The sequence below is a fragment of the Staurois parvus genome, unplaced genomic scaffold (assembly GCF_062004578.1).
Source record: "Staurois parvus isolate SC_StPar_1 unplaced genomic scaffold, SC_StPar_1.0 ptg000052l, whole genome shotgun sequence".
Taxonomy (NCBI): domain Eukaryota; kingdom Metazoa; phylum Chordata; class Amphibia; order Anura; family Ranidae; genus Staurois; species Staurois parvus.
The window spans coordinates 1,067,841-1,090,457 of record NW_028317848.1 but is presented as its reverse complement, the minus strand read 5'-3'; the positions used below and the strand labels follow the sequence as shown (position 1 = coordinate 1,090,457).

The 22,617-nt window shown below is 38.8% G+C and overlaps 1 protein-coding gene across 1 annotated transcript in view; it reads left to right on the top strand.

The window, feature by feature from the left end:
- The window catches only part of VPS13B (vacuolar protein sorting 13 homolog B), a 1,305,797-nt gene that overhangs the window by 528,430 nt on the left and 754,750 nt on the right, over window positions 1-22,617 (top strand). Inside the window, exons 20-21 of the mRNA XM_089666424.1 lie at window positions 203-312; window positions 9,403-9,547. Coding sequence (XP_089522550.1) covers window positions 203-312; window positions 9,403-9,547 — 255 coding nt within the window. The remainder of the gene's footprint in view (window positions 1-202; window positions 313-9,402; window positions 9,548-22,617) is intronic.

Here is a 22,617-nt window from a genome sequence, read left to right as displayed (position 1 = left end):
AGCTGATAGTAAACTCATGCTTTGTTCTCCTGCGCTGAATGTAATTGGTTGTATAACCTGTTTGAGACATGAAACATTTAATAAAAAAAGTTATGTTTCACAGCTAATATTTAATTTAATGTAATCATGGTTGTTCTCCTCTAGATTAGAATGTATGATTGTGTTGGTGATTTAATTTATGTTTTTTTGGTTTACTTTCTAGGTGCTGTGTTACTGGCGAACATACAAGGTTTGGCAGTTAATGTGGACCCACTGCTGTACACATGGTTTCTTTACCAGCCTCAGAGAAAAGGGGACAGACAGACCCAACAGGTAATCGTCTCTAATGGGATAATCATTCCTCATAATCATCTGATACACTGTAGAACTTGTCTGTTACTGTATCTTTAAATCTGAACAGGAATTCAACCTTTGTGTAACCTGCTGGCTTACTATGAGTTAACTCCAACGAGGTGCATACCACGTCATGGATTTATCCCTCTTATTTACAAGTGACCGTTTTACTGAGTGCTGGGAACACAGCAATTGCTCTACTGTGTTCTGAAAAGAAATACTCTGCCTTCTCACACACAGCAATTGTGTCCACCCCTCCTCTCTGTTGTTCATTCACAAAAGGTTTTGTATTTTGTGAATCAGTTCACATAATACAAAGTGCCCTGCGATTGGGCAGGTGGAGGGTAGGGGTGGGTACAGCAACTTCATGCGACTCTGCAGCTGTAGAATCCAAGTCTTAAAGGTCCATTGTCAGAGCGCCATAATAATAGTGATAGCTATGCTTCCGGCGCTCAGTAATCATGTAAACTGTAAATTTAAAGAGGTAAGTCCAACAGGTGGCATGCACTTGGTTGTTTCTAACCCATAGTATTCTAGCACATTTTCAAACTGGCTGAATTCTTGGAGTTCAGCTTTAATGAGCCATCAGTTTAGTCCTTTGAGCCAAGCTATGTTAAAGCTGGACTCCAGACAGGCCTATGAGGCACAAATAATGCAGCTCCAAATTTATTATGAGGTTATTAAATGTACTTTGTTTTTTAATGCAACTGCCTGAATTTGACTTGAAGTCCCCTGTACAGCAGATTTCAGACTGGAAGTGGATGAACCAACACCAGTAGCTGGTCAGCAATGCTCTAATTTTTACCTAATTGCAGCAGTAGAAATCAGGTCTCCTGTCCTGCTAAGCAGGGCTGTGCTGCATGGTACAACTGTGCTAATCTTAACCACTTGCCCTCCAGAGAATTTACCCCCCTTCCTGACCAGGCCATTTTTTGCATTACGGCGTTGCTTTACTTTAACTGACAATTGCGCGGTCATGCAATGCTGCACCCAAATTAAGTTTATTTCCTTTTTTCCCATGGATAGAGCTTTCTTTCTGTGGTATTTGATTGCCTGTGCATTTTTTGTTTTTTTGCGCTATAGAAAAAAAAAAAAAGACCGACAAGTTTGAGAAAAAAACAATATTTTTTACTTTTTTCCTGTTAAACATGTCCAGTAAAAAAATTTTAAAAATCAAATTTTATCATAAATGTAGGCCAAAATGTATTCTGCGACATGTCTTTGCTAAATAAAATCCCAATACGTGTAAATTAATTGTTTACGTGAAAGTTATAGTGTTTACAATGGCATTATAGATACTGGGCTTTTTTTCTTTTTCTACTCTTAATGGCGGTGATAAGCGACTTATAGCGGGACTGCGGTAGGCATTCTGACACTGGGGGGAACTGATTTGGTGTCACTGACATCCCCAGTGACACCAATACAGTGATCAGTGCTAATAAAAAGCACTGACACTGTACTATTGGCAATGGGCAGGAAGCATTTAACATGTGGGGTGATCAAAGGGTTAACTGTGTGTTGTTTTTTGCGCTACAGAAAAAAACAACACACAATGCCTTTTTACATTGTGTCTTGTGTTTGTGCTTCACTGTAAGCACACTGCTTTGCATGGCTGTGTTGTGCATTGTGCAGGAGCTGACAGGGAGGAGAACTGTTTTGTTTACTAACAGTTCTCCCCCCTGTCGGAGATCCTCGGCAATCACCGGGCGCCAGTGAGTAATCACCAGCCCAGACCCGGTGATTGACGACACCAAACGGTGGCGCAGGTAGGGGGTGCGCATGCCTCGTGCGTGGGTAGGGGGCGCGCTTGCCTCGTGCGTGCCCCCTACCCGGAAATGCAAAATCAAGTATTTCTGCTATGGGGCGGAGTTAAAGCGGTTAAGCTGGCCATAGATGGTTTGAATCTCAGCGGGTTCAGCACGAACCAGCCAAGATTCTATCCATCTATGGTCAAGCTGGTTGTATCCAAGTTGATCCATTGTTCGATGTGAATATAACCAGCCTGTCTGATTTTTTACATGTGATAACTGCTGGCAGCTCTAGCTACGAGCAGTAATCATTGTGTCCTGCTGGCCGGGAAGAGTCAACTGACAATATTGATAGGGGAATCAAGCGATTTTATTTCCTTACACCCATGGTGGAAGGAATTAAAATCACATAGTGTATGGCCTGCTTTTGTACTGAATTGACAAAGATACAAAATCAAAATATTCAATGCCTAGTACACAGAATAAAAACATCGGCCACAAAATAACGCTTTCAAAGTGATCGTCTGATAATCTGATCGTTAGTACCCAGCTTTCAAGAGCTGATCATGACAGTTCATGTGAAATTATCCGAAGGGAAAAACGTAAAAAAAATATTTTCGTATGACACCAGAACGCATTATTTTCATTTAATCAGTACAGTATTCATCTGAAAAAGACGGAAGACCAAGACCACACATGCTCGGAAATGAAAGAGTACAATACAATACATTACATCACTTGTATTCTGTTGTACGAGAATTTTTGTAACATTAACTCTTCATTTTTGATATGAGACTAGCATGCAAAAAAAAGGACAATCTATTGTCCGATATTCTTATTGTGTGTACGAGGCTTAAAACAGTTCCATATACAGTAGTTTATCTGTGTATTTAGTGGCTTGCCTGGACTTCAGCTTTAACATTCAGAAGGTCTCTGGTATTGAAACATAACTTTTTAGTTTTAAAGTGTAAAGAACCAACACATATTATGTATCTAGAAATGATTCCATGATACTAGTTTTGGCAGAAGAACAAAAGTCAGTGAAGCCCAGTTTTCCCTTTTGTTGTATGTGTTATGAGAATTGTCTGCTGGATATCAGTCGGAATACACTTGTGTTCACATGCTACCGATCATCCTTGTGCTCGTGTTTTTATTTCATGTTCACACTTTTTCTGTGATGAGGTGCTGGGGAGAGAATAAACCAGTTGTCTGAATTTAACATTTATTCCTGCTTATTGTTAACCAAGTATATACTTAATAGAACGCAGATCGGTAAGCTTGCAGTTTTGCTTTTTTCTCCAAACCCGCTGAAGGCCCAGGGCCAAGAAGACCAGGGGGCCTGGCAAGAAACACTGCTGTAAAAGGCCTAGGTACTCTTGAGAAGAAGACAGAACCAGGTTCAATCTCTCCTAATTTACTGGTCCTTCTGTAGTCACATATATGGAGTTATTAACTTTCTTCTTGATGTTCTCTCTATGTCAACCTTCCCTAAGGGCCGCTGTGGCCCCCGGCAAAACCCAAGTTTCCTGATTTTGCTGCAAACACATATGCTCCCTATGTCATGCTATAAATGCAGTCCTCCATGCCTGAATTCCAGTGGTAAATTGGGAGGTGTGTAGAATTCTGAAGCTGAAATTTGGTACCAAGTGTTTTGCATATTACAGGTATGCTTTAAAGCAAATCTTGCGTGTCATTGTTAGAATATTGTATTGTTGCCCAGTTGGCTTTGTAGAAGGAAAAGACTAGTAATATTACTTCTGTTACTTTCTGCTGTAAAGGGCCTGGCCATGCACACTTCAGCTTGTAACATTTATTGTGGCATTGCCAATTCTGATCAGATACTATAGCCCATATCCTAGAAATTACCTAGTGTGCAGGCCATGTGATATTATGTCAGCAGCTGCCCACCTTCTCATTCCAAAGTTATCTTTTCCCAAACACCTTCACCCCCACCATTTACACCACAACTTCATGCAGACGTCTAGTCACCTGAAGGTGACTAAAGCTTATTCCACATTGCTATGGTGAATTCATATGCATATTTATTTTCAGTGTGCTCTCAACTATGTTGATGAAGGTTATAAGACAACTGCCTCTTTTATTTAATGCAGGATGTCACAACACAAAGTTCATATATGTGCATTGTAGTGTATGTGTGCTGGGAAGCATTCAAAATGCTGAGCAGAACTTTTTGTTTAGGGACTGTCTTGACTGTTCCTGCTGTCTGAAATCACTTAGATTGGTCATGTCTTGCTGCTCTTGTAGGTCTGAGACCTACCGAAGAGGGAAAGCAAAGAATTATTTTCTCCCATCATCCAGGCCAAACTGCATATTTAGCTAAATTTTAAAACATCCTTTTGAGGAGAACTTCCCTCAGCTGTTTACGGTTTAAAGCTCTGCAGTTAAATTAAAGTTAAGTTAAAGTGGAACTGCACTGCATCTGAGTACCATAAACCAAAAATGTTATATAATTCATTTTTAATATTCAAAACAAACTCCTCCATCCATTCATGTCTCCATGCTTTATTTTGCAGAGAAATCATTTAGAAAAATACCTCCTGGCGTTTCTGGCAATGGCCATCTTGAGTAAAGGCAGATGGTTCATATAGCAGTTTCTTCCTGGAATCCATATGTCCTTATCCTGAAGACTCCTGGGATGTATAACATAATTTGCCTAGGCATAGAAATCAGGAAGTAAATGAAGCAATTGAGTACTGACGTGATACTTTTTTTATTTGCACTAGCATACAATTTTGAGGACAAGCTTTCGGGGTATGTTCCCTTCTTCAAGGTCCAGGCAGTACTACTGCACAAAGTTTTAGCAGAATGTTAGAAAAGGGGACATACCCCGAAAGCTTGTCCTCAAAATTGTATGTTAGTGCAAATAAAAAAAGTATCACGGCAGTACTCAGTTGTTTCTGTCGCAAGTGCACTAATACAGCTATAATCACCTGAAGTAAATGAAGGAATGCTAAAAATAAAAAAAAAAGGTTAAAACCAGTAAATATGATATACTTTCCTATCTGTTTACTAATGCTAGCAGCATAAGATTAGTAATAGTCCATGATAATTGAAAGAGTGAAGTTGCGCTTTAAGCAGTGTCAATTTTTCACAACTAATAATTTTTTTTTTTATAAAAAACTTATGACTGAAACACACTTTTGCAATACAGTGTGTTGCGTAACTGTTACTGGAACGCAAGTTAACAAATATAACATGCGTTGGCACACTGCAGTGCCATTCAGTTTGAAAGGTACCACAATGGATTATGCAAACGGGGGTCTGATACACATGGGTTGCAAGAACAACAAAATATGAATGGGCCCTTAAGGAAAAAGCATTCTTACATGTAAAAATATAAAAGAAAAAAAATATTCTTGCATTTCACAGAGCTATTCCCAGCAGCTTGCAGTCCTCAGCCATCATTTCTATAATTCAGTTTTTAACTTATGGACAGCAGTGACTGTCAATCAAAAAGAAATGCTGAGAGGCAGACATTGCTGTCCCTTTTCTGTGTGAAAGAGTATCCCTGAAACCCTTTATATGTACAGTTGTGTTCAAAATAATAGCAGTCAGACGTCACTAACCTGATCAATCACTGTTTTTGATAGAAATTATATTTCTACATGGCAAATAATTTACTAGCAGGTGTAGTAGAGTAATAGAAATCCAACAGACCCAACAGTCATGACATGCATGCTGCTGATTCCGTGTAATTGAATCACTAATTGAAAGGGGCATGTTCAAAATAATAGCAGTGTGGAGTTCTATTAGTGAGGTCATTCATTCTTTGAAAAACAGGTGGCAATTATTGCCCTTATTTAAGGAAGGAAGGCAGCAAATGTTGTACATGCTGGTTACAGTGCATTTCTCTCTGAAATTCTGAGGAAAATGGGTCGTTCCAGACATTGTTCAGAAGAACAGCGTACCTTAATTAAAAAGTTGATTGGAGAGGGGAAAACAAATAAAGAAGTGCAGAAAATGATAGGCTGCTCAGCTAAAATGATCGCAAATGCTTTAAATTGGCAACCAAAACCTGAAAGACATGGAAGAAAGTGAAAAACTACCATTCGAATGGATAGAAGAATAGCCAAAATGGCAAGGACTCAGCCAACAATCAGCTCCAGCTCCAAAGAAGGTGTAAAGTTACCTGTGAGTACTGTTACAATTAGAAGACGCCTATGTGAAGCCAAGCTATCTGCAAGAAGCCCCCGCAAAGTCCCACTGTTGAAAAAAAGACGTGCTGAAGAGGTTACAATTTGCCGAAGAGCACATTGACTGGCCTAAAGAGAAATGGTGCAACATTTTGTGGACTGATGAAAGTAAGATTGTTCTTTTTGGGTCTAGTGGTCAGAGACAGTTTGTCAGATGACCACCAAACACTGAATTCAAGCCACAGTACACTGTGAAGACAGTGAAGCATGGTTGCGCAAGCATCATGATATGGGGATGTTTCTCATACTACGGTGTTGGGCCTATTTATCACATACCAGGGATCATGGATCAGTTTGAATACATCAGAATACTTGAAGAGGTCATGCTGCCTTATGCTGAAGAGGAAATGCCCTTGAAAAGTGTATTCCAACAAGACAACGACCACAAACACAGCAGTAAACGTGCAAGATCTTGATTCCAGACCTACAAGATTGACGTTATGGAGTGGCCAGCCCAATCCCCGGATCTTAATCCAATAGAAAACTTGTGGGGTGACATAAAAAAATGCAGTTTCTGAGGCAAAACCAAGAAATAGAGAAGAACTGTGGAATGCAGTCCAGTCATCCTGGGCTGGAATACCTGTTCACAGGTGCCAGATGTTGGTTGACTCCATGCAACACAGATGTACAGCAGTTCTCAGAAACAGTGCTTATACAACTAAATATTAATTAAGTGATTCAAAGGAAAGCAAAATCTTCAAACATTTTTCAGTTTATATAGTGAATGTTTGAGTTTGTAAAGAAGAATACAAACACTGCTATTTTTTTGAACAGTCTAATATTCACTTTTCTTCAATTTTTTTTAGAGGAACAACACAAGTTTGATATACAGTCAGGTCCATAAATATTGGGACATCGACACAATTCTAACATTTTTGGCTCTATACACCACCACAATGGATTTGAAATGAAACGAACAAGATGTGCTTTAACTGCAGATTGTCAGCTTTAATTTGAGGGTATTTACATCCAAATCAGGTGAACAGTTTGCATAGGTGCCTTCCACTTGTTAAGGGACCAAAAGTAATGGGACAATTGGCTTCTCAGCTGTTCCATGGCCAGGTGTGTGTTAATCCCTCATTATCCCAATTACAATGAGCAGATAAAAGGTCCGGAGTTAATTTCTAGTGTGCTATTTGCATTTGGAATCTGTTGCTGTCAACTCTCAAGATGAGATCCAAAGAGCTGTCACTATCAGTGAAGCAAGCCATCATTTGGCTGCAAAAACAAAACAAACCCATCAGAGAGATAGCAAAAACATTAGGCGTGGCCAAAACAACTGTTTGTAACATTCTTAAAAAGAAGGAACGTATCGGTGAGCTCAGTAACACCAAAAGACACAGAAGACCACGGAAAACAACTGTGGTGGATGACCAAAGAATTCTTTCCCTGGTGAAGAAAACACCCTTCACAACAGTTGGCCAGATCAAGAACACTTTCCAGGAGGTAGGTGTATGTGTGTCAAAGTCAACAATCAAGAGAAGACTTCATCAGTGTGAATACAGAGGGTTCACCACAAGATGTAAACCATTGGTGAGCCTCAAAAACAGGAAGGCCATTTTAGAGTTTGCCAAACAATATCTAAAAAAGCCTTCACAGTTCTGGAACAACATCCTATGGAAAGATGAGACCAAGATCAACTTGTACCAGAGTGACGGGAAGAGAAGAGTATGGAGAAGGAAAGGAACTGCTCATGATCCTAAGCATACCACCTCATCAGTGAAGCATGGTGGTAGTAGTGTCATGGCGTGGGCATGTATGGCTGCCAATGGAACTGGTTCTCTTGTATTTATTGATGATGTGACTGCTGACAAAAACAGCAGGATGAATTCTGAAGTGTTTCGGGCAATATTATCTGCTCATGTTCACCCAAATGCTTCAGAACTCATTGGACGCTACTTCACAGTGCAGATGGACAGTGACCCAAAGCATACTGCAAAAGCAACCAAAGAGTTTTTTAAGGGAAAGAAGTGGAATGTTATGCAATGGCCAAGTCAATCACCTGACCTGAATCCGATTGAGCAGGCATTTCACTTGCTGAAGACAAAACTGAAGGGAAAATGTCCCAAGAACAAGCAGGAACTGAAGACAGTTGCAGTAGAGGCCTGGCAGAACATCACCAGGGATGAAACCCAGCGTCTGGTGATGTCTATGCGTTCCAGACTTCATGCTGTATTTGACTGCAAAGGATTTGCAACCAAGTATTAAAAAGTGAAAGTTTGATTTATGATTATTATTCTGTCTCATTACTTTTGGTCCCTTAACAATTTGGAGGCACATATGCAAACCTTTGTAATTCCCACACCGTTCACCTGATTTGGATGTAAATACACATCTTGTTACTTTCATTTCAAATCCATTGTGGTGGTGTATAGAGCCAAAAGAATTGTGTCGATGTCCCAATATTTATGGACCCGACTGTATTTTTTTTCATGTTTTGATTTGGAATATAATGTGTAGTGTTCCCAATGCATTTGTGTGTATGGAAATTAAAGCTATTAGAAGGATTTTGAGCTTTATTCTCTTTTTTTCTACACACTGCTATTATTTTGAACACAACTGTATGTTCTTGCTCACTGCTCATCCTTATTGGAGACTGTAGGCTGGGACAGAGGGATGTTAGGACTGATTTGTTTGGCATCTCTATATTTGTGTTTGAAGGCTCATTATGTCTTTTGCACATATGAAGGCGTGAGCATTCAGATAAAAAATGTTATATTTGCATGCTTGCTTAATTTGCCTGATTATATTAAAGGAGCCAAAGCATTGCAGATCTTTCAGTCTGTGACAGAGGGGCTAATAAGTGAAAACACCCAAAGGGTTGAACAGGCTGGCAACAGATTTAATTGATCTTCAACTAAGCATATGTCTCAATGGAGTAATGGGTGTTAGCAAAATATTCTGCAGTTTGGTGCCCTTCTATCCACAAGTACTTGTGGTTGTATTTGCATTATGAGCTATCCATTTAAACATTCATGCACTTAGCATACTCCGTTCTTTTGCTGGTCTAGAAGTGAACCCGTGAAACACTTAACTGTTCCATTCGCTATGTTCACCTGTCGAAAAGAGCAGCACTAGTGTTTATTTTCTCTACTTTGCCTCCTCAGCCGTTGGGATCCGCTTCTCTTGCCATGCCACTGTCGAGGAAGAAGGAGGATGAGGTGTCAGTTGGCAGTATGCCTTTGGCAAAGCAGGCATCAAATCAGCCGTCTGAGTATGCCAGCAGCCCTGTCAAAACAAAAACCGTAACAGGTATGCTCTCTTCTTTAGCTGAAAAAAATACATATCGGGAGCTTTTAGTGGGTCAGCTGTGCAAACACGTTGAGGCACCTTTGGGCTTTTCACAAATACACCCTGTGTTAGAGATTTAATGTTTCTATAATTAAAATCCATCCGTTCTTATTATTTCTACTGCTCAGGTTCTGTTTTGATTAAACATTACTCCTATTTTGCTCATTTTGTTGTAAAACAGCTCATACGTACACTGCAGTTTTATATTTAGAGCAGCAAAATCTTGACAATCTTGTTATTTACTTATAACAGACCAGTGTATGTATCATGGGTGCTCAGTTGTTGGACAAAACAGACATAGTGGTCAGAGGTGAAAATATAGGGAGGAACAATTTTTATGGTTCCTAAATAGACTTATGTATTTGTGCTGAAAAAAGGAAGTGGTGGGTTGGAGCAGGCCTGGGTTGGCTGGATGACAATAATAATTGCCAAAAGCATTTGTCTCTTTGATACTGGCTGTGGGCTGGTGCGAGTTCCTGTGGGCAGCTTAGCCATAATTACTTGGTTAATAAAAACAGCAGTTTACTGTTACCTAAATACAGGAGAGCTGATTTAAAGGGTACTCACAGGCAATATATAAAATGAAATTTGAGCTGATAATGCTATTTAGGTAACATTGCTGCTGTGCCAAGTCCACTCACTTATAAATGTATATAATCCTTAACAATATATTCTCAGTGCTTCACAGTACCTCCTGATTTTGACTTTTGTCATTTGTCAGCTTTATCATCCCTTCCATGATGGACTGCATGTAGAGGAGCCCAGAAAAATGTGGCTCATCTACACCCCTGAATTAGTAAACATTTTTGTAGAGTCTCAAAATATGTAGATACTGTCAGCTATAGGGATTTTATTGGCATGTATGAGAATTAATTTCTTTGAAATATTTTCTTTAGCAATGTACTTCTCTCTCTATTTTAATATATTCCTATTTTAAGACCCCTACATGTATACAGTGTTCAGCATAAATGAGTACACCCCTTTTGAAAAGTAAGATTTTAATCAATATCTCAATGAACACAAGAACAATTTCCAAAATTTTGACAGAACTTAATTTTATAGTTATTTGTTTAGCTCATTACATGAAAGTAAGGTTAATAATATACAGTGAGGAACCGAAGTATTTGAACACTCTGCAATTTTGCAAGTTCTCCCACTTAGAAATCATGGAGGGGTCTGAAATTCACATTGTAGGTGCATTCCCACTCCGAGAGACAGAATTAAAAAAAAAAAATTCAGGAAATCACGTATGATTTTTAAAGAAATTATTTGTCTTGCACTGCTGAACATAAGTATTTGAACACCTGAGAAAATCAGTGTTAATATTTGGTACAGAAGCCTTTGTTTGAAATTACAGAGGTTAAACGTTAACTGTAGTTCTTGTCCAGGTTTGCACACACTGCAACAGGGATTTTGGCCCCCTCCTCCACACAGATCTCCTCTAGATCTGTCAGGTTTCGGGGCTGTCATTGAGGAACACGGAGTTTTAGCTCCCTACAAAGATGTTCTATTGGATTTAGGTCTGGAGACTGGCTAGGTCACTCCAGAACCTTGATATGCTTCTTACGGAGTCACTCCTTGGTTATCCTGGCTGTGTGCTTCGGGTCGTTGTCATGTTGGAAGACCCAGCCGCGACCCATCTTTAATGCTCTGACTGAGGGAAGGAGGTTGTTGCTTAAAATCTCACAATAAATGGCCCCATTCATCCTCTCCTTAATACAGTGCAGTCATCCTTTCCCCTTCGCAGAAAAGCACCCCCAAAGCATGATGTTACCACCCCCATGCTTCACAGTAGAGATGATGTCCTTGGGATGCAACTCATCCTTCTTTTTCCTCCAAACACAACGAGTGATGTTTAGACCAAAAAGTTCTACTTTGGTCTCTTCTGACCACGTGACTTTCTCCCATGCCTCCTCTGGATCATCCAGCTGGTCATTGGCAAACTTCAGACGGGCCTGGACATATGATGACTTGAGCAGGGGAACCTTCCGTGCAATGCATGATTTTAAACCATGACGGCGTAGTGTTCTACCGACAGTGACCCTTGAAACTGTGGTCCCAGCTCTCTTCATGTCATTGACCAGCTCCTCCCTTGTAGTTGTCGGCTGATTCCTCACCTTTCTTATCAGTGATACCCCACGAGGTGAGATCTTGCATGGAGCCCCCGTCCGAGGGAGACTGACAGTCGTCTTTAGCCTCTTCCATTTTCTAACAATTGCTCCAACAGTTGATCTATTTTCACCAAGCTGCTTTTCACCTAGCCCTTTCCAGCCTTGTGGAGATCCACAATTTTGTCTCTGGTGTCTTTTGACAGCTATTTGGTTTTGCCCATGGTAGTAGTTGGCGTCTGACTAACTGTGGGGTGGACAGGTGTCTTTAAAAAGCTCAGACAGGTGCTACTAAGTTAAATTAATGAGTGGAGTAGAGGTGGACTTTTTAAAGACACAGTAACAGGTCTTTGAGAGCCAGAATTCTTGCTGGTTCTTAGGTGTTCAAATACTTCTGTACCCCTCCATGATTTCTAATTGGGAGAACTTGCAAAATCGCAGGGTGTTCAAATACTTCTGTTCCTCACTGTAACTTAGATTACAAAATCTTCAGTTTTACTCAAATTAGTTGATACAAAATGAATATACCCCACAACAAAAACAACTACATCTAGTATTTTGTATGATCTCTATGATTTGTAATGACAGCACCAAGTCTACTAGGCATAGAATGAACAAGTTGGCAACATCTATCTTCTTCCATTCTTCAAGAATGACCTCTTTTACAGCCTGGAAGCTGAATGGAGAGTGATGCTCAACCTGTCTCTTCAGAATTCCCCATAGGTTTTCGATTTGGTTCAGATCAGGAGACATACTTGGCCACTGAATCACTTTCACCCTGTTCTTCTTCTGAAATGCAACAGTGGCCTTAGATGTGTGTTTTGGTCATTGTCATGTTGGAAAAATGCATTACGACCAAGGGCATGGAGTGATGGTAGCATCTTCTCTTTCAATATAGAGCAGTACATCTGTGAATTCATGATACCACCAATGAAATGCAGCTGCCCAACACCAGCAGCACTGATGAACTCTCATAGAAGGACACTGCCACCACCATGTTTTATCGTAGGCACCATGCATTTTTCTTTGTACTCCTCACCTTTGCAACACCATACAGTTTTGAAGCCATAAGTTCCAAAAACATTTATCTTGGTCTCATAACTCCAGAGTACAGAGTCCCAGTAGTCTTCTTCTTTTTTAGCATGGGCCCTGGCAAATTCTAGGCAGGTTTTTTTGTGCATGTCCTACGTGGACGACATCCATGCATGCCATTCCACTGCAGTGTACGCCATATTGTGTCACGGGAAACAGTCACCCCAGTTTGGTTTTCTACTTGTTTTTTGCTAATTGCAGTGAACTTACATGGGGATTTTCTACAACCCCTCTCATCAGAAGACGCTCCTGTTGAGGTGTTAACGTCTGTGGACAGCCTGGACGTCTCTGTGAGATGGTTGCAGTTCCATCTTTGTTACATTTTTGTATCACTTTTGCTACAGTATTCTGACTGATCAGTAAAGCTTTGCTGATCTCCTTGTAGCCTTCACCTTTCTTGTGTAAATAAATCATTTTCTTTCTCAGGCTTTGTGACATTTCTCTCCCATGTGGTGCCATTGCTGACAGCATGAACTGGGAAGGGGTTTTCTTTGTTATGTAATGCTCTTTTATAATCAGCTGTCTGCTGAACATCTGTTTAATGAATAATTAGACTCACCTGTAGTTGAATTCGTGTTAATTAGGATTTTGTTGTCTAAAATTTAGCTTTGCTCCTAAGACTTTCATTGGGGTGTATTAATTTTTTCAACATGGTCTTGAATGAATTTGTTAGGAAAAATACTTTTTTGTGTGTGCAAATTAACAAATCTTGTAGGAGTATTTTGTAGTGTAGTGTCCCATAGAAAATGTTGATTCTGCATGGAAAGGTATCTGTTGGGGTGTACTCATTTATGCTGAGCACTATACCTGCATGTGTGTCCAATTCGCACCACATGGATTAAAATCTTAACATGCATCTTAAAGGGAATTGTTTCCCTTTTTTTGTTCCCTATACTGTATTCTTCAGAAATTTTCCTCATCATTTAATAGAATAAGTACTTTCTGACAGAACACTGTTTAGAATTCTTGATGAGTATAAATAAATATTTCATTAGCTGTGCTGATCTAAAATATTTCCTTTGTACCAAAAATATTCTTTTATAAACATCAGCTGATCAGAACCAAAATCTAGCAATTACAGTCAGTAGGTTCTTCCCAGAAGTATTTAAATAGCAGTAATCAGTAATCTCCTGAGGATAGTGGTTTTTTTTTTTTCCAAATGTGTGACCTTTCGTAAGGATTTTCTAATATAACAGGGTCATTGCCACAATCAAGACCAACAGGTGACTACAGAATATGCATCCTCAATTGACCTTTTTTTTATATGTTTTATTCCTTTTTCTCTTTTTACTTCTATTGTTGAGGATCATTATTTAGGGTGTTTTGATGACAAATAATATATTTTTTAAAGTAAATTAAATATGATTTCAATATTTCCTTTTTACAGTTTTCTAATACAGGAGGAAAAATAAATTTGCCCAATTGTGAACAGACATTAGACCCTTTTGCTCTCAAAGTTATTTGTTATGTGGGATTTTTGGTTTTAAATCTTAACCAACAAATATATTTAGTGGCAAACGATTCCTAATTTCCTGCACATATAAAAATGTCACCTCTTTTATAGTAGTTGCACAGTGTAGCAGATCAGCAATCATAAATGCAAACAAAGTGGACAAAACTCACATACACAGTGCAGCCCACCAATTGGGAAGTTAGATGGAAGTCTAAAGGATTCAACACGCGCCTCCGTGTTTGCATTCACAGAACTCCTTACCTGGTACTGAGAATTACAGATATGAATACAGTATGCAATATGCAAACTAAGAGGGTAATGGAAAAGAGGGTGATGTAGTTCTGTAATCCAACATGTGAAAACTCTGGCAGGCTTGACACTGCTTGGAATTTCAATGCAACAGAGTTGGTTCGCTGCAGAAAATTAGGAACTTACTATTTCTGGCAGGATCAAAAGGTATATTTCTGTTCTTGCAGTCTTTTTTAAAGAGACAAAACCATTAGGAATGTGCTCATATTGTAGTGATATATTGAATATATTTTTAAGCCCAAATGTAGAGTTTACAAATAGGTTAACAGTCCTGATTAAACACATTTGTATAATAATAAACCTTGCTTTGAATACCCTAAATACCCCAATAACCTATATAACCAGCAATGTCACTGATTGCACTGTAATATTTTAATTGATGCTCAATCTCAAACTGATGTCAGATGCAGGGCGAATGCACATGAAAGCAAATTCCATTTGTCTATTGACGCAACCCCTAGCAATGTTTTTTAAATATATCAGCATAAAGTATGGAAACAAGCCTTGACACATGTTGCTGCTGCATCAAATGTTCATATTTAGTGCATATTCATTTTTGGCTAAGAATGGAGATGGTTGAAAGGTAAAATTTATACAGCCGTTATCAAAATTGTTGGTACCCTTACAGCCCATTGCAACTGTGCTTCTTTCCTCTTGAAAAGTAATGAAATAAAATGAAATTGTCTCATGTATACCTGCATGCCTTAGACAACTCCAATGTATTATATTGGTCTTTTAGGTACAGCACCTTTAAAGCAAATTTAACTGTAAGCATCTATATTTACAAAAATACAGAATGTATTAAGATAGACCATTTTGCATGTTTAAAAGCAGTTTCCAATAAGGTAAGCATGGCATATATTAGATTCAACATATGTATTCCCTACATCACATATTCTTTATCAATATGGCAATAAAGCACTATTCACTCTTCCAAAACTGATCAACGCATTTCACATGTTGCCATGCTTTTTAGTTATGTCATACAGTAGAGCAAAGAAAGTAGGAAAGAGAGAAATTATTTCTTATTACACAAAGGCATTCTTAAATGTCCTGAACAGAATATAAATAACTAGATCATATTTCAAACAATTTTATGTAACTGGTATCACACCTGTCTTTAATCTTGTAATCTGTCAGTCATTCCTTTAATTTGAGGACACTGGTCACTCTCTTTGGTATCAAAATTTGTGCCACACTGAGCATATACCAGTGAAAGAGAGTTGTCTGAGGAGATTATAGAGAAAATGATGAACCTGCATGTCAAAGATAAAGGCTATAAGACCATCTGTACAGCGCTGAGCGAACTATTGGCGCTTTATAAATACTGTATAATAATAATAATAATAATCTCCAAGCAGCTTGATGTTCCTGTTACTACATTTGCAAATATTAACAACCTTTAAGGTCCATGATGGTGTAGCAAAGTCCCTTAATGTGGTCACGAGGAAAATCTGTCCAAGATTGAACAGAAAAATAGTACTAATGGTAGACAAAGAGCAAAAGAAAACCACCAAACAGATGCACTCTGAACTTCAAGGACAAGGTAAATCAGTGTCTGATCGTTCCATCAATCACATTTTTGAGTGACAGTGGACTTCAATGAAGAGGACCTAGGAGGACTCCACTGTTGAAATAAAACATAAACAAGCCAGACTGAAATTTTCTTAAATGCATGTTGACAAGCCACAATGTTTCTAGGAAATCTTTCCCAACCTTTTTAACACAGAGAAACCCTTAAAGTCATACTAAAGGCATTTTTTATTTTAATTTTTGATAGTGTACGGGAGGACACTAATTCCTGTCAGATTGTTTTTGCCATCTGTGTCCCATAGGGATGATTTCCATTCACTTCCTGTCCCATAGCCAAAGCAATAAGTGAGAGAAAATCCCTTCAAAGTGAGAGAATCCTGCGGTGTCACCAGAGTAACCAGAACTAGTCCCCATTGGAAGATTTACTGTCTATTACTGTTCTTGTGTCGGCCTCTGGTTTGGAATTTTTTTCCTTTTGATGATAATGGTAAACAGGACAAATAGAGAGGGTGAATCTCCCTGACTGAGGCATAGATACCAATTAAAACTGGCAGGTGTTCTAATCCCTCTCCACCCCATCCAAAACAAAAAAAATGCATTTATTTACACTTTGAAATAACTTTCCAGTCTCACAGAACCTCTGTTAGTAATTAATATATCTACGGCTCATGGGACAATAATGTGATGGTCTATGGGAAGAATGCTTATTACATTAGTGGGAAGAAACCCTTTCTTAAAGGAAGCTTTAAAGATTATTCATCTGAGATTCAGAAGTTGCAAACTGCAAAAGGAAGCCCTAGCAACCTTTAGAGGAACTTTGGGCTCCACCAAACACTTGTTGAGAAAGACTGATCTTGGGGAATGCTCTTTGGACTGATGGATCAAAACTGGAGGTTTTTGGCAAGTCACATGTTCACAGAAAAAAACTACTTTCTGAGAAAAGAAAATCATTCCTGCTGTGAAACATGCAGAAGGCTCAGGCATGTTTTGGGGCTGATTTTCTTCACATAGCAGGTGGTGCCTTCAGTCTGTACAGGGCACAATGACATCCCAAGACCACTGCACAAACCGCTACTGTCGAAGGTGGCAGAACTCCATTCCACCATATTCTGGCTGAAGAAAGCAGGAGCAGTTTGCTTCAAAAAACTGCCTGTTGGTAGGTGCATAAGGATAAATGAGAACTACAGAAATCAATTTTTTGCAGTGATTTCCTCTAAAGGAGGAGTTCCATCATTTTTGTCCATGCTATTTTCATTCATTTTATTATTTAAAATAATTATTTTTAATTAAAAATCAATGCAGTCTGTTATCTGTTAAGTATGTTGTAAACCGTGGTGTATGCTAATAACTTTTGTCAGTTTCAGAGAAAAGTGTGGGTGGTTCTTTTGTTTTCATGGAAGGGTAGCAACTAATTTGTCCAAGGCTGTATTAAAATTTGGTTAATACTAAAGAGTATTAAAATACATGAAATATGCATTTTTATGTGACAAAGAGGTTTGTATGTTGGTAGTAAAATGCTATAAATTTCTTGTAATCATAAGGCTATTTAGTAGAAATTCTACAAAACGCCATGATTTTCCCTTTATCACCACAACCTTTACAAAATTAGTATGTTGTAAGTCCAAAAATAATAAACCAATAATCATTAGTATTTGTATGATCTTTGAATTATTTGGGATCCTTTTCAAAATGTGATTATAGACAACCTAGGAACGTCAGGAAATCCTTCCACTGAGAACATTGGCCCTTCTATGCGTTACAAGAGAGTGATAACAAGCAACTTAGATAGTTGTATGTGCCCAATATTCCACAGTGCATTTCCCAATATATTGAAATACTTGCCTAAAAGTAATTTTTGATTATCACTTTTTTATGGAAAGAAACCAAGCTATCATGCATGCACTAGTTTTAGAAATACTGGCGCCTCTGCATGAATAGGCACATGTCCTTCCTTCTGTTCTTCTGCCCAGAGTTTACACATTTCTTTGCTCACCTGTGGAGCCAGTCAACCTGTTGACTCCATGAAGTGAGAGGAATTTTCGTTTTAGACAGTTGTCACTGGATCAGCTGTCCCTAATATAAGATTTGCCCACGCTGCTTGTTCTGGTGACTAGTGTAAAATTTTGGACTTCCCATCATTTTTTGCCTCCGTACAAACGGTTACCAGAAAAATGAAAGAGAATGAATCAGCCAAGTGGGGACACAGTCAATAGTAAAAAAAAAAACTGACATGGGTTCCAACCCCTCCACACTGTACCAAAAACTTAAAAATAAGTTTAGACTTTACATACACTTAAAATCTTTCCTAGAGAAATGCCTTAGTTAAAGTGATATTAAAAATGTGTTTGTTTTTGTTTAAATAACAAACATATATTTATCTTCTCTGTGTAATGGTTTTGCACAAAGCAGCCTGAGTCCTCTTCTTCTCGGGTCCTCCACTGGAGCTCCTGGCTCCTCCCCCTTGGCCACGCCACAATAGCAAGCCACTTGCTATGGGGGCACTGGTGCATGGTCGCTCCCAAGCCTTGCTCCATGAGACACATAGAGCTGCATCTCTGCCCCACCCTCTCCTCATTGGCTCATTGGTTGTGTTTGACAGCAGTGGGAGCCAATGGCTTCTGCTGCTGTGTCTCAGCCAATGAGTATCAAGAGACAAGGGGCAGCCCAGGCTTCTGTGCACACCGCTGGATTGAGAGGGGGTTCAGGTGAGTATTAGGGGGAGCTGTGAGGGGAGCTGCAGACAGAAGGTCTTTTTTTTTTTTACCTTCCTGCATACCTGCATAGAATGCAGGAACCTTCAGCCTTTACAACCACTTTAATCATTTTCTGATTTTATCAGCCCCATTTAGGCCTTTTGTGCACTCTTCTAATATTCTTGTCAGAATGAATACATTTACACCATCAATAATTAATCTTGTCATCTAGTTAATACAACTGGGAAAGAGGAACGTGAATTTCTTTCAACCCCTTGCCATCTAAAATGATTATATTACAGCATTCATTCTTAGTATGATTGACAAATCATTTCCTTGCAGCATCATTAGAAGAATAATAATCTTTAGGAAAATCAAGGTTGGCTCAACGTTGTCTCATATGTCAATCCACTTATCTTGTAATTCTGGAGATTACTTCATCATAACCCATGGATCGAAATGATTAGCAGCATTGTTATCGTGCATCAGAATTCAGGAAGGAATGGAATTTTTGTGACTCTAAAATTAGCACCATATGCAGTAATATTTATGCAGCTTATAGCATGTGACACCTCATATTTGAGCTGTAATGACATCTGATGCATAGTGCCAGCCAGTTGCCCATATTCTACTTTACTTTACGAACTAATATGTAATTTTTATCGATCAGGAATTTGTAATGATCACTTAATACTGATACATATTTTATAATACACATGCAGTCAAACAGGATACCATGCTTTTAAAGTTGTGTATTGTGTTGTGTGCATTTTTTGTTCAGTACTGTGCTACGTTAACTGGTAATCGCTCGGTCATGCAACATTGTACCCAAATTAAATTTATATAATTTTTTTACACAAACAGAGCCTTCTTTTGTTGATATTTGATCACCACTGGGTTTTTAATTTTCCTTTATATAAAGAAAAAAAAACAAAATTTTGGAAAGAAAAAAAACATTTCTAGTTTCTGTTGTAAAAAATATCCAATAAAATCAAATTTCGCAATAAATGTAGGCCAAAATGTATTCTGCTACACATCCTTCATTTAAAAAAATCCCAATAAGTGTATAATAATTGGTTTGTGGGAAAGATATAGCTTCTACAAGCTATAGTATGTATGTATATGTGTGTGTATATATATATGTGTGTGTATATATATATATATATATATATATATATATATATATATATGTATACACTGGAATTTACACAACTTTTACTTTCTGACCTCATTTCTACATGTCTTGAGGTGTTAAAATGCCAGGGCAGTACAAACACTCCTTAAATGACCACTTTTTGGAAAGTAGACACCCCAAGGAATTTGCTGAAAGGCATGTTGAGTCCATGGAAGATTTTATTTTTGCCACAAGCTTTTGTAGAAATTTTTTTTTTTTTTCAAAAGCTTTTAAAGGGCGTAATTTCCTCATTTCACTCCCTCACTACCTATTTTAGGTGCTGAAATGCCAGGATCGTAACTCGTAACCCCCCCCTCCCAATTGACACTCCCAATTTGGAAAGTGGACACCCCAAGGTATTTACTGAGGGACATGTTGAGTGCATGGAAGATTTTGTATTTTGACACAGGTTTTTGAAAAATAACCAGAACAAATTCCTTTTTTTTTTTTTTACACAAAGTTGTCACTTTAATAAGATATTTCTCACACATACCATGGGTATATGTTAAATGCATCCCAAAACACATTCTGCCCTTTCTTCTGAGTATTGGATACCACATGTGTGAGCCTTCTTGGGAGCCTAGCCACGTATGGGGGCTGAAAACAAATGACTGCCCTTAGGCTTTAAAAGGAGGTAACTTCCTCATTTCTCTTCCTGACTACCTACAGTTACAGAGGCCCTGAAATGCCAGGACAGTACAAACACTCCTCACCCAATAACTCCATTTTAGAAAACGCTGCAGGCACTGATGTATGTATTCTGAGAGCAGCACCCTGCTGATTTCAGAATACACAGATCAGTGCTGTAGCTTATTGGCGCTCCTGCAAAGCAAAGAACAGCATTTAACAGTAACAATATAACATTAACTCAATAAAACAACTTTTTTGCTTCATTTTATTTATTTATTTTTTTTTTTAAACTTTCTTTTTTCTTTTTTTTTTGCAACAGAACCATAAACTTTCCAGCCTTTGATTTTAGGGTCTCTCAAAATGCGAAAGACAATTTCCTTACTACCAAATGTCTTTTGAAAGCCTTCTTGTGCAGAATTGCATACCCTAGATTGTGCCGTGCTGTACCCTAGACTAATTTTCCACTAGTGTGTGGTAGCGATGGAAGCAGTCCCAGATGCAGAGACTAGGTTGGCCAGGACAGGGGAGACATAAAAAACTGGGGGTCACGTCTAATTTTGCGTTTAATACAGACATAACATCTTTGGGGTGCCCTTTGAGTTGGAGTATCAGAGAGGACATCCGGATAATGCCTCTCATGCAGCCGGCTAACTGCATCTGGATTTGGGCTTTGGGCTACAGCTCCTTATGGATATAAAAAAGGCCGTGATTGCTTCCTGAAATTTTAGAAAGGATCCACTTCTAGTTGCTCTGTAAATTACAAAAGCATTATATGCAGCCAATTGAAATAAATACAAAGACACTTTTTTTGTTCCAATGTCTAGCTTATCGGGCAGCTAAGCATGGCTTCATCATTTGGTCATTGAAGCCTGTGCCTCCCATATAAAGATCGTGGACACAGAGAGGCTTTATGTTAGTTTGGGCCGACGTGTCTGTGTGAATGGAAGACAGGATGAACGCATCCCATTTGTCCGTCCACTTCACTGTGAGTAGTTCTTCATTGCTCAAGCAGGCTTTCTGCCTCTTTCTACATCAGGTGTTATTGAGTCGTTGGGGGAAGCCCCTGTGACTAGATCGCATGGTACCACAGCAGCCAATTCCAAGATTGCATAAAAGTTATCCACATACAAGTGGTACTCCTTACGAAACAAAGGTGACACCAAGTCCCATGCTATCTTGCCACTGCTCCCCATGTAGTCTGGCATTTGGGGGCTCCACTTTACTCTTTTCCGTCATAAATTCTAAATTTGTATGTATAGCCTGTGGCTCTATGACAGAGCTTACACAATTTGACCCCACATCTGGCACACTTGCTGGGGAGATACTGCTTGAATACAAGCCAGCCTGTGAAATCTACAAGGGACTCGTCTATGCGGATGTTTTGTTGGGGCGTGCACACACAGGTACACACAGCCGCTTCTCCCCTCCTCTCATTGCACTTGGTTGTGGAAAAGGAACGTGACGTTGTGATGCCGGGTCTTACTGCATTTCATTGCCATGGAAACACTGAAGCTCAGCAGCCAAACATAATTTCCTGCAATGATGTCACGCCCCCTCTTTTGACACACCCACCCTCAGGTCCGTGGATCGCTTCGTAAGCTATGGCGATCACATGACCTGCAATTTACAAGCCAGGGACTTCATTATAGCCACATTTTTCGAAGAAAATAAATCAGATTTTTGGCAGGCTAACATTTTTCTGTGGAATAATGTGTGTTTAGTGAACTTTACAACTACTTTAATTTTTTTGTTTTCTTTCTTAAGTCCTGACTATGAAAATATAAGCAAAAAGGTGCTGAGACTAGAAGAATCAGTAGGTAGAGTCAGTACAGGAATCACTGCTTGCAGTTAGCAAGATACACAACATGAAAAGCTTATTTTTCATGTAAAATTGTATTGGATAGTCAAAAATAACTATTGTTTGTATTGCAATTACAATGCTGATATTATAAAATAATAGTGTGTGCTGTGCCCATAGAGCTCCTATAAATATAAAGAGCTCAGAGTTAAATTGTAAAACTTAACAAGGCCCACAAAAA